At 41.8% G+C, this 14322-nt stretch overlaps 1 protein-coding gene across 4 annotated transcripts in view; it reads right to left on the minus strand.

The window, feature by feature from the left end:
- smg7 (SMG7 nonsense mediated mRNA decay factor) overlaps positions 1-14322 on the minus strand; it is a 190197-nt gene that overhangs the window by 98980 nt on the left and 76895 nt on the right. For all 4 annotated transcript variants that reach the window (XM_038794606.1, XM_038794607.1, XM_038794608.1 and 1 more), the window contains exons 4-6: positions 11447-11579; positions 10819-10990; positions 7799-7870 (exon numbers count right to left, since the gene is read on the minus strand). In XM_038794606.1, coding sequence (XP_038650534.1) covers positions 7799-7870; positions 10819-10990; positions 11447-11579 — 377 coding nt within the window. The remainder of the gene's footprint in view (positions 1-7798; positions 7871-10818; positions 10991-11446; positions 11580-14322) is intronic.

Here is a 14322-nt window from a genome sequence, read left to right on the forward strand (position 1 = left end):
AAACCTGGAACCTCTGCGCTTGAGGCAACAGTGCTAACCACTGTGCCACCTTGCTGCCCTGGTTTTGTCCAATTTATAACCAGCCACTATTCCTTTCTTTCAATTTGATACACTAGATATAGACCCTTCCTTCTCTTCCTCAAAACTAAATGTGAAACTAATCAGCCATTACCTCAGGGCACCTTTACTATTAGGATTAGGTCATTGATTAACCCTGTCTTGCTGCAAATTACCAGATCTGGATCACACAGCATATGGCATCTCACTTTGAATCCCTCAAAAACTATATCCAGTATACTCCCCTTCCGCAATACCAGTGTCGAAAAAAGAACTGTATATCCACATGGATGGTCAGGGACTAGGATCTAAACCATCCATGTTGCACTTGTCGTCTACCTTCCATCTCAGTGCTCCATATGGAACATCCTTCCTGAGCAAGATCTACCAGCAAATACAGTTTGGATCAAGAAATGGGAAACACAGGAAGTCAATTATAAGTTTCTTGTGACAAACCCCATTTGTTGAACGGGAGAATTTGAACTAATAAGAGTGGTCCATGCCAAACCGGTTCATGATTGATTACGCAGCCGACCTCAACAATTGGGGCCTCAGTACAAGACCCTTAAGCACTTGTGGAATGACAAACAATCCAGCACCTTACCGGGGAGTAATCAGGCTAATCACCTTAAACTCAACTAATAATGAGGTTATTGCTTGACTTTGCAAATTTTAAAACAGATCTGGAATAGTTTGCTCTCTGCTTGACTCTAGAACGTGCTGCTCTAAGAAACTGTCCTGAGAACACTATGGCAAAGGTAGCCTGAACAAGGAGTTTAATCGGATTTGTAAAGTCTATACATAGGTTAAATTCACCCAAGACAATTGCCATTCATTTCTCACAAACTCCCATGATTTATTCCTGTATAGCCCATCCTACAATGTAGTCACTGTTAGTGGGCCGATAAACTACTCCCACAAGTGACTTTACCGTAGAATCATAGAACTTACAGAGCAGAAGGAGGCCATTCGGCTCATCGAGTCTGCACTACTTATCATCTTTACCTAAACTGACTCTATCTCTATAACTAAAGTCATATCGCTCTATTGTACTAATGTGATCCGTAATCAACAGAGCTACCCCTCCACATTTCCCAAGTTTCCAAGCCTCTGAAATGTCATTTACCACTGAATATTCAAGTCCCAGCCTTCGTCATCTTGCAGCCATGTCTCTGTAATGGCTAACAGATCATATATATTTATTTTTATTCAAGCTGTCAATTCGTCATTTTGTTACGAATGCTACACATAGATACAGAGCCTTTAGCTCAGTCTTTCTACTTTTGCAACTTCTAGCCTTATCTGCTGGCACATTTTAGTTTGTACATTATCCCTTTCTGCCATGCTGTGAGCCTAATTTCCCTTATTGCTACCTTGCTCTCTTATATCATCCTCTCTTTTGATGAATCACATAATCACAGCTTCCTTCACTTGATCCCTCAACTTAATTTACAACTCCCTCCACTGCGCCAGTTATTGTCATCAAAACACTGGTCCCAGCACAGGTCAGGTGATGACCGTTCCAATGAGACAGCTCCCACTTCCTCCAATACTGATGCTTGTGTCCCATGAATTAAAAGCCATTTCTTCTACACCACTCTGAGCCACACATTTAACTCTAATTTTGTTTACACTAGCTCAATTTATTCACGGCTCAAATAATAATCCAGAGATTACTACCGTTCAGGTTCGGCTTTTTAATTTAGTCCCGTGTTGCTTATATGCCTCACACAGAACAGCATGTCCAAAACATTAATTTCCACCATCCAAGGTAAAGAACATGGGTAAAGTCACTAAAACGTTTGGCAATTCTGATTTATTTTGGTAATTTCTCTATACTGCCTAAACTGATAATGTTGGATATCAATGCCTAATTCTGGAAGTACTCTAAGCTCATAACCTGCAGCAAGCACCACAACTCATAATGCAAAAGATGCAATATGCATCAAGTTAGCTAATAGTTCCAAGCAAGCATCAGGCGAGATACTGAGGGGATAATAGTTGTTAGGAAAGAGAGATAGTTTTAAGTAAGCTATACTTGTATTTGTGGATGTTAGGAATAAGATATGGCTTTAAGTTTGAGCTTAATTTATATTTTCTGCACTTGAATGTTAAGAAAACCGCAGTTTAATTTCATTTTAAAGGTTGCCTGCATTTTAATGAGGAACATAGGATATCAAAAACTGAATGTTGCCTCGGAACAAATGGCCACAGGGGAACAGAGCAGTTTAAGACTCAGTTGCGATTATGCTGAGGCGCAGGGTGCAGTTTGGGAAGTATCTCTCTAGCAGGATATTAAGGGAGATTGCAGAGAGCAGGCCCCAATCTGAAGAACAATGGTCCCAAAACCAGGGAGATGGACAGAAGGAAGTTCCAAGGAAACCTTCTTGTCAATGGGAAAGGACAGGAATCTGGAAACGGTCCTGCTAAATTAAGAGTAAGGAGCAGAGGCTCCAGGCTAAAGGACAAGGCTGCAAGGTACAGACCTGGGATAACACGGGCTTGTGAGAAGCCAGACATTCTAACATGACTTGTGAGAAGCCAGCGATTCAAGGAGATCCAAAGGTTAGTGTCTCCTCAGTACGGGCCTGTGAAGCAGAGGTGTTCTGCTGGCACGGCTGGATATGAGAGATTGCATGGACGACGAAGCGTGAATGCACGTGGCACTCCAGAGCAGAGGAACACCTGAAGGAGAAGCTGAAACTCTTCATTAAGACATCTGAGAGAAAGCGTTGTTTGGGAAAAGATACCAAGGCGTGTTTGAGTGTGAAGATTGGAAACCCTCATGTGAAAGACAAACGAGACCAGTTGGCTCACAGTGTGATGAGCATCTGGGGGGAGTTGATGAGGTCGTCTTGGATGACATCTGCCACATGGCTTCAAAGTGTATGGTGTCTGACCACAGTTTGCCCATTGGTTTACATGTGAACATTACCAGGTAACTTTTGTAACTTTCACTATTTGTATATATTTGTATATATCTATATCACTTGGGTGACAGAGTGCCATATTATAGTTAATATTTTCTTGGTTAATAAACATTTTATTCTTCTGTTAAAAGTACATCAGCTGACTCCTGGGACTCCATTCAAGAGCCACCCTTCACATATTTAAACAAAAAATGAGAGGTCAAGATCTATCAAGCCGGGGTCCACCTTGGGATCTGACTTATCCAGTAGTAACATCAGCTGGGATCATAACACAGGCTTAATGTTGAATCAGCAACGGAATAGGCAAAATTTGTGTGAAATCTAGGAGGAGACTCTGAAAGCCAAAATATTTTAGTTAGAAAGGCACCTCGATAAGAGAGATGCCAATTAGGGGAACCATAGGTTTGAGCCAGGAAAGTGGGATGGGAAATTTCGGCGATGGGAGGAGAGGGGAGGTAGGGCATTAAAGGACTTTTTCTGGTGGGCTGCTTTGCGAGGCTGGAGGAGTTGGGCGAGAAATATGGACTGGGGCAGGGAGAGGTAATTAGATATCTGCAAGAAGGAGGTTCAGAGCTTCCCGATAGCGCCGGCCTCCGGAGGAGGTATTGACGACAGGGAGAATGAAGAAGGGGGCGAGGTTGGCGATTTATGGCTAGACTCTGGGGGAGGACAGGATATCATTGGAGGGGATTAAAGCAAAGTGGGAAGAAGATTTGGGGGAGGGAATGGAGGACGACTGTGGTGTGAGGTGCTCCGGATGGTAAACGTCTCAAACTCGTGCATGAGGTTGGGGCTGATAAAGCTCACCTCATGAGGGCGAGGATGAGCCGTCTCTTTGAGGGGGGTGGAGGATGTGTGTGAGCGCTGTGGGAGGAGACCCGCTAACCATGTTCACATGTTTTGGTCCTGCCCTGGAGGGGTATTGGAGGGAGGGCTTTAATGTCATTTCGGGGGTGGTATGTGTGAGGTTCAAACCAGAGCCCCTAGAAGCCATAATAGGGGTGTTGGACCAGCCTGGGCTGAAGGCGGGTGCGGTGGCAGATGTCTTAGCCTTCGCCCAAAGGCGGGTCCTGTTGAGGTGGAGATCAGCTTATCCGCCCTGTGCCTCAGTGTGGTGGGGGGACCTGCTGGAATTTTTGACGCTCAAGAAGGTGAAGTTTGAGTTAAGGTGGAGGATGGAAGGGTTCTACAATTCATGGCATTGTTTATCCTGCACTTTCAAGAACTGGATGCCATCGAACACTAGGGGATGGGGAGGGGGGAGTTTGTGTGTATTGTTTACTATGTATGGGATGACCATGGATTCTCTTTTGGTCTTTCTTCTTTTGTATTTGGGTGGGGGGGGGGGTGTGTGTGTGTGTGTGTGTGTGTGTGTGTGTGTGTGTGTGTGTGTGTATGTGTGTGTGTATGTTGAAGAAGATTCTGGTTGGGGGATTGCTATTGTTGGTTATGTTTTGTTGGGTGTATATTTGATGAAACAGTGGAAAATAAAATAAAAGTATTTAAAAAAAAGAAAGGCACCTCTGACAGAAACAAATACAAAACCTGGCACGGGTTCCCAGTGGCAGCTTACTATCCACATCTGTTCGGACTACTCAAGACCACAGTCCGTCCTGAGCCCAAGAAAATGCCTGGCTCTAGGATGTTGCTTTGCATTTAGTGTAGAATTTTTCACTTGTGCATAGAACTGACAAGAAAAATCCTTCTGGTAGCTCATTCCTTGCCAGCAAATTGCACATTCAACTAGCCACTGACAAGTTTAGTTCCCATTCAAAACAGTTCCCTTCTTGGCTATATCCCTACTAAAACTGTTTGCAAAAGTGATACTTTCTGTATCAGTTATAGTTTGAATTTGTATGGATTTACTATGAAGCGTAGTTTCTTTAAAAAAAAAAAATTTTTTAATTGATGCTATTTTCTAGGGGGCTCTGATCAGCCAGTGAATAATAATGGAAAGAGCTAGACCTTTAGCTCACGAGTTGCTGCATCTATGGACACACCGGGTGAACACACTGGGCAAAGTAAATTCAAGGTGAAACAATTTAAATTGCTGGTAAATACATGTTGCATTGAATTTCTGATGCAGCTTTCTAAACCTAATGTCAGTGTACTTGCCAGGAACACTACAGGCAGTTACCCGCAGATCCGACCAAGGAACACACCCGCCAACTCAACAGGCTGATCAAGACCTTGGATCCAGACTTCAGAGCACCCTCATCCCACGTACTCCCCGCGTCAGAGATCTCTACTGCCTCCCAAAAATACACATGGCCAACACGCCAGGTTGGCCTACTGTATCAGGCAATGGGACCCTGTGTGCGAACCACTCTGGCTACATGGAAGGCATCTTGAAACCCATCGTACAAGGAAGACGTCTCACAGAAACTCAGCATCCATGGACCAGTTGAACCAGGAACTCTTCACAATGGACGGACGTCTCGCCACTCTACACCAGCATCCCCTATGACTAAGGCGTTGCTGCAACAGCCTTAGTACTCAACACCGACAACTGCCAATCTCCAGACACAATTCTGCAACTCATCCGCTTCATTCTGGATCACAACGTCTTCACCTTCAACAACAGGTTCTTCATCCAGACAGCCATGGGGACCAAATTTGCATCTCAATATGCCAACATCTTCATGCACAAATTTGAACACAACCTCCTTACCGCACAGGACCTTCAACCAAAGTTATACACCAGATACATCAATGACATTTTTGTCCTTTGGACCCACGGTGAAGAATCACTGAAACGACTACATGATGACATCAATAAGTTTCATCCCACCATCAGACTCACCATGGACTACTCTCCAGAATCGGTTGCATCGCCATCAAGGACAGTCACTTCAGCACTTCGTTTTACCGCAAGCCCACGGATAACCTCACGATGCTCCACTTTTCCAGCTTCCACCCTAAACAAATTAAAGAAGCCATCCCCTATGGACAAGCCCTCCATATACACAGTATCTGCTCAGACGAGGAGAAGCGTAACAGACATCTACAAATGCTGAAAGATGCCCTCGTGAGCGGGATATGGCGCTCGACTCATCGACTGACAGTTCCAATGTGTCACAGCAAGGAACCGTACCAACCTCCTCATAAGACAAACACAGCACACAACCGACAGAGTACCCTTTGTCGTCCAGTACTTCCCTGGAGCGGAGAAACTACAACATCTTCTTCGCAGCCTTCAACACGTCATCGATGAAGACGATAATCTTGCCAAGGTCATCCCCACACCCCCACTACTTGCCTTTAAACAACTGCGCAACCTCAAACAAACCATTGTTTGCAAACTACCCAGCCTTCAGAACAGCAACCACGACACCACACAATCCCACCATGGCAATCTCTGCAAGACATGCCAGATCATCGATATGGGTAACACCATTACACACGAGAACACCACTCACCGGGTACGTGGTACATACTCGTACTACTCGGCCAACGTTGTCTACCTCATACGCTGCAGGAAAGGGTGTCCTGATGCGTGGTACATTGGCAAGACCATGCAGACGCTGTGACAACGGATGAACGGAGATCGCGCGACAATCGCCAGGCAGGAATGTTCCCTTCCAGCCGGGGAACACTTCAGCAGTCAAGGGCATTCAGCCTCTGATCTTCGGGTAAGCAGTCTCCAAGGCGGCCTTCAGGACGCGCGACAACGCAGAATCGCCGAGGAGAAACTTATAGCCAAGTTTCACACACGAGTATTGCCTCAACCGGGACCTTGGATTCATGTTGCATTACAGTCACCCCCCACAATCTGGCCTGGTCTGTGAAATTCCATCAACTGTCCTGGCTTGAGACAATTCACACCTCTGAAACCTGTGATTATCCCTCTCTCCAGTTGCTCCGTCTGGACCTGTAGACTTAATTACGTGCAAAGACTCGCATTCGAAGCATCATCTTGCATCTTTGACTGTGTCTGTGTATATGTTTCTGGAACCTACCTCTCCATTCACCTGAGGAAGGAGCAGTGCTCCGAAAGCTTGTGATTCGAAACAAACCTGTTGGACTTTAACCTGGTGTTGCAAGACTTCTTACCGTGTACTTGTGATACACAGTCACCAGCCAGTGTCCTGGGTTGGAGCGGACAGAACTAAACAAATTCACAAGTAAAAGAAAAGTATATCTTGGGCATTCTAAATATAAACCCGCAGATCACTTTTTAAACTAGTGTCCAATAAAGACAGAATAAATCAAATAAATAGTTTGATGATGGCGTAGCTGGAACACTAACTGTTCCATTATGCAGTGTGGTTTGAGAATGTTTAGTTTCAACATTTCATTTCCATCAAATAGATTTTCAAAGGAAACTGTTCAGCAATTATAATATGAATTCAAATACATGAAATAGGAAATAATATTTTCTAGAAATAGCATCATGTGGAATGAAATAAAAACAATGGATTCCTCAACAACCTCCATATTACAGAAGTTTTGACTATTAAAACCAACGTGAAACACATTTTCGAACCACAAGTGAGGTCGCTCAATGTCAATAATAAAACTGTGGTGCATCAGTCTTTAGGACATTTAGTTTAAACAAGTTTAATTACATTTTTCTATCAGAAATGAATCATTTATTCTCAACGTTTTTACACCTTCCTAGTAAATGCGTTTGATTTAAGCTTGAATACAACGTTTATGATATTTAAACTAGTTCAAAAATGACCATAGCAGTGTGGGTCACCAGTTATGAGGACAAATTAAAATGGAAAATAAAAACAGCACCACCCCATAGTGTTACTAATATTATCAATATTATTTCAGAACATAATTGAATTACTGATCAATCTTACCATTTGATGGAACAAGCTGAGCTGCATGCCTGTAGTAGGACTCAGCCTGGCTAGTCTGATTTCTGTATCGAGCTGCAGGCCAAAGAGCAAATACATTAGAGATTTTTTTTAAATCACGCATCTGATAAAAAAAAGGGTATCCTATAATAGCGGCTCATCTACTTTAACCCCCACCTATGCAGTTTTAACTCCCACCCAACAGTCAGGAATACACTCACTATCAGAACCGAGATTGTTTTATTTACATGCACCAGCAGATCTACTGCAGTGAAGCTCAAAGAAAGAGGATATGCTGCTCTATTACGGCATCAGTTTGCCTGTTGAGTAAAACCGAGCACAGCATTAAAAATTAGTACTACACCTGATCAGTCTTGGAATTAATCTTATTAGCATAAATTTACAGACGAGATTTACTCCCAACATAATAATGACGGGTTATTTGCAGCAATATGTTAATAGTCCCTTATAGCATTGTTCATGTACTGAGCAATCCCGATATTGTTTTCACCTTTGTCAGGAGACAACATGGTACCTGGAGATAATGAGACTCGATGTAAAGTACAAAGCATTGGACATGCACGGAACTGAAATTGACCTGTTGTTCTTTCCATATCGGGGATTTTCTTACATTTGTTATAAAAGAGTAAACTCAGCCTATAATGACCAATCTAATTTTTTCATTGCCCATATTAATCATCAATGGTCTCTGACAGAGCACATCAATTTAGTGTAGACTAATGGGTGTTTTGTCAAGCAGATTACAGCAAAAACTGGCACAATTAGTTTCATTTGGTGATGGTCTTCATCCGGCTTTGGATTCAAAAGAAGAAGCACATGCTAATCAACTTGATCGCTCAAGTTTCCCCAATTCTTATTTCACACAATTTGTCATATGGTGTGGCAGGCATCTCACAGCATCTGTAGTTAGATTTTTATATTTTTTGCATGCTAAGGTGCTGAAAACTACGCTGATAATGTTGCAAGAAGAAAAACTAGACAGCTGGAACATGAGTGAATAGGGCAAGGATCTGACTCCTTAACCAGATTAAAAGATTGTGAAGTTAATAGTGCAAATATCAATTTAGAATCAGAATAGAGGAAAGATTAGATTGGGAGAGAAAAGGACAAAGGGAAATTTAAAATTAAAAAAATATATATTTTAAAGATCTCCAACAATGAAAGCCAGAAAGAATAAGACTCCAAACTTGTAATACTTTTTATGCTAGAGTAGTGTCAGTAATTAACATAACATTTATAGGGGCTGGTTTAGCTCACAGGGCTAAAGCAGACCAAGCAAGCCAGCAGCACGGTTCGTTTCCCGTACCAGCCTCCCCGAGCAGGCGCCGGAATGTGGCGACTAGGGGCTTTTCACAGTAACTTCATTGACGCCTACTCGTGACAATAAGCGATTTAATTTTTCATTAAAAGGGGACACAAGAACAGAATTTCCTGTGACCAGTTTAGTTCATATCTGCGTGAAAATACAGAAATGTTGTGCCTTTTTAAAAACTTTGTTCATGGGCATCACAGGCTGGGCCAGCATTTATTGCCCATCCCCAATTTCCCTCAAGTCAACCACATTGCTGTGGGTCTGGAGTCAGATATAGGCCAGACCAGGTAAGGGTGGCAGATTTTCTTCCCTAAAGGACATTGGATTTTTCCGACAATTTGCAATGATTTCGTGGTCATCATTAGATTTTTAACTCGATATTTTTATTGAATTCAAATTTCGCCATCTGCAGTGGCGGGATTCAAACCCAGATCCCCACAGCATTACCCTGGGTTTCTGGTTTACTAGTCCAGTGACCATAACACTACACCACCGCCTCCCCGCGGTGCACTGCAAAAATAAGACAGATGGCCAGATCCAGTTTCTGCAAAGGTAGCAGCAAAGCAGTGCGACTACGATAGCAACTCTGAGATATTTGAGTTTAACCTCCCATCTGTGCCTTGCCTGCAATTGGTGTAAATTTATATAGTGGTGGCTTTCATGGCATCCCAAAAGGACTTAGCCAATTATGTGCTTTTGAAGTGAGACAACATTGTTAGATAGGCAATGTATTTGCTTGCACAGAAATAACGATTAGTGTTAGTAGCATCACCATCATTTTGACAGGCTAAACTGGGGCTATATTATAAGTCTGAAGAGATGACAGGTAGAGAAAGAGGGAAATGCTTTTAGGCTAGAGTATTCTCCATTTTACTATTTAATAAATATCACATTTCTTTTTAGATAGGAAAATATAAATGAGCTCGTGAAGGCAATTATCATAATGTGTTTCTCCTCCAACAACTTTCAACCAGCTTGCCTGCTTTGATAATCAGATATCAGCCTTCGTTGAGAGATTTGTCAACCCTGGAATAGGCCACGAGTTGGCATACTATCCAAAAGAAGCAAACTCGGGGGAATACGGACATTAGCAGCATCAATACAAGGAAGCACTAAAATTAGCTCCAGAAAAGTTAGTGCCCTGGACTGCTCGCTCCTCTCAGTTCAGAAAACACCACATAAGTGGCAATGTGAAAGAAAAGGAAGGCCAAGAACATTCAAATACTCTACTGTATTTATAACATTGACTTCCCAACATTATTCTGTACTAAAAATGGTATTTAGGATCTCCTGGTGTAAAATTAGAACAGATGAAGGTTTCATTAAGTTATAAGGATTCTTATTGGCAACTAAAAGAAATTTAAAACAAAACTAAATTATAGAAACAAATGTGGAAACTGTTTTGTGAGCAGCACCGGATGCGGAGCTGTCCAATAGTTATATATAATCCTTATGAAGATGCAACGTTTAGATAGGCAAAACTTTTTGTGCAAGCCACATTACGTGTTAATAGTTGGGTCTGAAGCCAGAATTGAGATGGGTGCTTCAGAAAGGACATCCATAGATCCAGAATCAGGGATAAACAACATTTGTTTGAAATATACACCAATTTAAACAGGATTGAACAAAAAAGTCATTTGACTGAACTACCATTGGCCAAGTGATGTTGTTAAACCTTTAAATAATGTACCTATGTCTCCAAGATGAACAAGGCAGTGCTGGCAGATATAAGAGCAAGAGCTGGGTTGGGGTTTCACAATTCCACTGGTGCTGCATTGCTTATTGCTGATGATTCCTAGCTGTGAAGATTTAACACGACAAGGAAGGTCCACATTGAAGACTGTGCACAACTCCTGCAACAACTGAAATGGAAAAATATTAAATTCCCAAAACACACTTGAAACGGGTAAATTAATTGAAAGCTCTTCCCAAGATGTAGAAATATAATTATGAAAGGTTTATGTATTCTTCACAAACATAGTCACTATTATTGCTGACAAGAAGAGTTCAGTTGGTTTCGTTCAGTCTCCTCTACTACACTGCTCCTGTGAAGTTATAGATAGAGAACATCTTCCCACATCATTGATCATCGAGGGATCCGAAGTTTAGGCTTCCCCGAAGAGCAGAAGGCACATTACCCAGCTGGTAACATGGTTTTTCAGGGTTCCATAGTTCCATTCAAATTTATTCTTAAATGTAAATAAGCCATCAGCCCAATTTAGGTTACCACACAACTAAGCTGACCAGTCCGCCAAAGAATAGATCAGATCAGTCATTTCATTTTGCCAGTGAAACACCATCTTTTCTTGAGGACTCACCTGAGTGTAGAAGCCACTAGCTGCCTCTAGGAAGAGTGAAAGATTTGCCTGGACTTCACTGCGATTAGGATTGGCTCGGTTCTTGGCCTGACCCTGTAGTGTTGTAATTTGATTTTTGAAGGCGTGATTCCAGCTACAATAATGAAATATTGATCGTTGAGATGAATCAACTGCAAAAGACTATTACATAAGCACATCGAGAAAACACTAATTTCCTTCAATAGTTTGTAGAACGGCCATAGCATTTTGAGCAAGTTAGATAGTTTTGACATAGACCAGCTAATTTCCTATACCTTACACTAACTAATTTTCCATCAGCACATGGTTTTTGTTGAGTTTTGTTAGAATGGTGAGGGCAAACCCTTGCTGGACTGTAGGTTGGAGGAAGTAGTGAGGCTGTTTTAGACTAAATGAGCTAAAGGGCCTTCCTTATTCACAGCAGCCTCCTGATCCCAAACGATATGGTGTAAAATAATAATTTATTCTTCACCCTACCATATCAACCCTAAATGAAAGCTTCAATATTGATCCCAATTTAGTACTGAAGAAAATATAAATGTTTTCTCATGAAATCGTAAATGATTTTTTGAAAAAGCATTGTAATACCTTACAAACAAAATGCTATCAGTCGGTTTGATTCAGCACTATAACCCAACAACAACGTGCACAGTATAATTTAAATTAGGTCATGAAGATGTCTACAAGCTAACAGTTTTCGCTCAAACTAAATGGTAATAAATGATTTAAAATGAAAATAAAACTGTATGTGTCCTTAGCATGGAAACGAACAGCAATTTACTATCAGGTTAATTTAATACAGTGTGCTTATAAAGATCAGGTGCCAATGAACATTTAAAGCAGGCTCTACGGATTAAAAATAAAGTTACGTTTTCCTAGAAGAATAATACATCAAAATAAGCTTTTGATGGTAGATAAGTCTTGTTCAAAGGCATCATTCCCTCTGATACCCAAGAATCAAAATGTGAAAAATAAATGTGCATTTTTAAGATTGATAAACCACCTAATATGAAATTGGTCAAAGCTGTTTTACAAAAGATAAAGGAAATGACATCTCACAAGTTGAGGGAAACTGCCTCTAACATTTGTTGAAAACTGATTTTACATTCATTTAATTTACAATACTTCTCCTAAATTATTCTAGTTGCAAATTTAGAGCTAGTCCAATAAATGTGTCCCTTCATGTGGAGTTCTTTAAACACAACAGGAAGCATTGAGAACTTCCATTTGCCTTCTGACATTGGTAGCAATTAAATATCACCCTTAAAACTGCAATTGTTTTCTTGCAAAACACATTTTGTTGGTATATGGCAAAGCACTTCTTAAAGGTAATTGCCCTTTGGTGGCATTAGTCGCAGCAACTCAATGATGTACTGCTTTACATGGACATCTTTCTAATTCTTTGTTCAAGGTATGATCACGTGTTATTTGTCTGTTAACATGATCTGTCTGTCCCTTTAAAAACTGCAAAGACTAAGTATTGAAAGCAAACACAGCCTAACAAGTGTACCTTACTTGCTCAGGGAGTTTATGAATTTAAATTTTACAGCTCCAGGTCAGAAAGAAAGTCCTTTCTCTGAGGTGTGACATCTGGGTCAGAATTTTCCGTTTTGGAAACTATGTTCTCCCGCCAGGGCTGAATTGCACCCGATATGCACTCCCGATTCCAAATTTTTGCATGGCGAGGATTGCGAGGGATCCCCTAGGGAATTCTGCTATCCGGACACCATTTAAAGTGGGTGTCCCAATTGCAGCATTCTGAGGCTGGGTCCCCGTCAGCCCGAAAAACACTTCAGCTCACTCACCAACACCCCACGGGAATTTCTGGGTAATCCCCAGTACAGGGGTGACCTGACCGAACCACTCCCCCACACACCCATCCCCAGACGAAGAGTCCCCCACCCCAAATAAAGAGACCCCCCTGGACCACACAAATGCTTTCCATTCATCTCCCTTCATGGTTGAGTGGCTTTGAAATTGTCAGCAGTTAAACTAACACTGAACTCTGTTTGAAGTGGTCCAGGAGCTGTCAATCAAAGCATGATGTTCATAAACATTCCAGTTAGTTTCACAGCTGACCACTTCAAAGTTACTCACCATGAAGGGAGATGAATAGAACAATACTGACAGCTGGGCGTGCGCACAAGCTGCCAATCACAGCCTAGTAAAATTAATATCAAAGAGAAACAAATGAATAGTTTGCAGATCAAAGAACTGAAGGGATTTAAATCCACCTGACTGGTGTTCTCTTTCCAGAAATTGTCAGGTACTGCTTCCTGTGGCCAGCAGGTGCGTGTTAAAACTGTGATTTGTTTTTAAAACTGCATGCGTCTAGACTGCTCTCTAGTTTCTAGACACGGGTCTCACTTCTGGGGGGGTGGGGTCTGTTTATTTAGGAGATCTCGGTGGGGGCATCTTCTTATTTAAGGGGTCTCTCCAATGGACTTTGGGGGCAACTCCCTTAAAGAGTTACCTCTTTGGCCCAACGTGCCAAATACAGGACAAGAGAATATGGTGTCCGGCCTGTTAATAGGATGCAAATGGGGTGTAAATCTCGATCTGGTGCTGATCTCGTTTTTTCTCCCAGCGCTGGATTCTCCGCCGCATCGGGAACTCTGCTACCGGCGGCGTGAGGTGGGGAATCCAGCCGATGCTCTTCGAACTTTTATATGGATAGATTAACAAAGCCATACTAATCAGTGATGCAATTGTTTGGAGCAATAACAAAAGTTACTAGGCAGAGATTGGGAATAAAATATTCTAACGAAAATTAACTGGTATATAGTTTTCAAAAGGACCATCAGAATTGTCACAAATATGTTCCTATTTTTAGTCTGATGATCTCTCCAAAATTTAGT

Source organism: Scyliorhinus canicula, chromosome 4, assembly GCF_902713615.1.
Source record: "Scyliorhinus canicula chromosome 4, sScyCan1.1, whole genome shotgun sequence".
In the NCBI taxonomy this organism is placed as follows: Eukaryota; Metazoa; Chordata; class Chondrichthyes; order Carcharhiniformes; family Scyliorhinidae; genus Scyliorhinus; species Scyliorhinus canicula.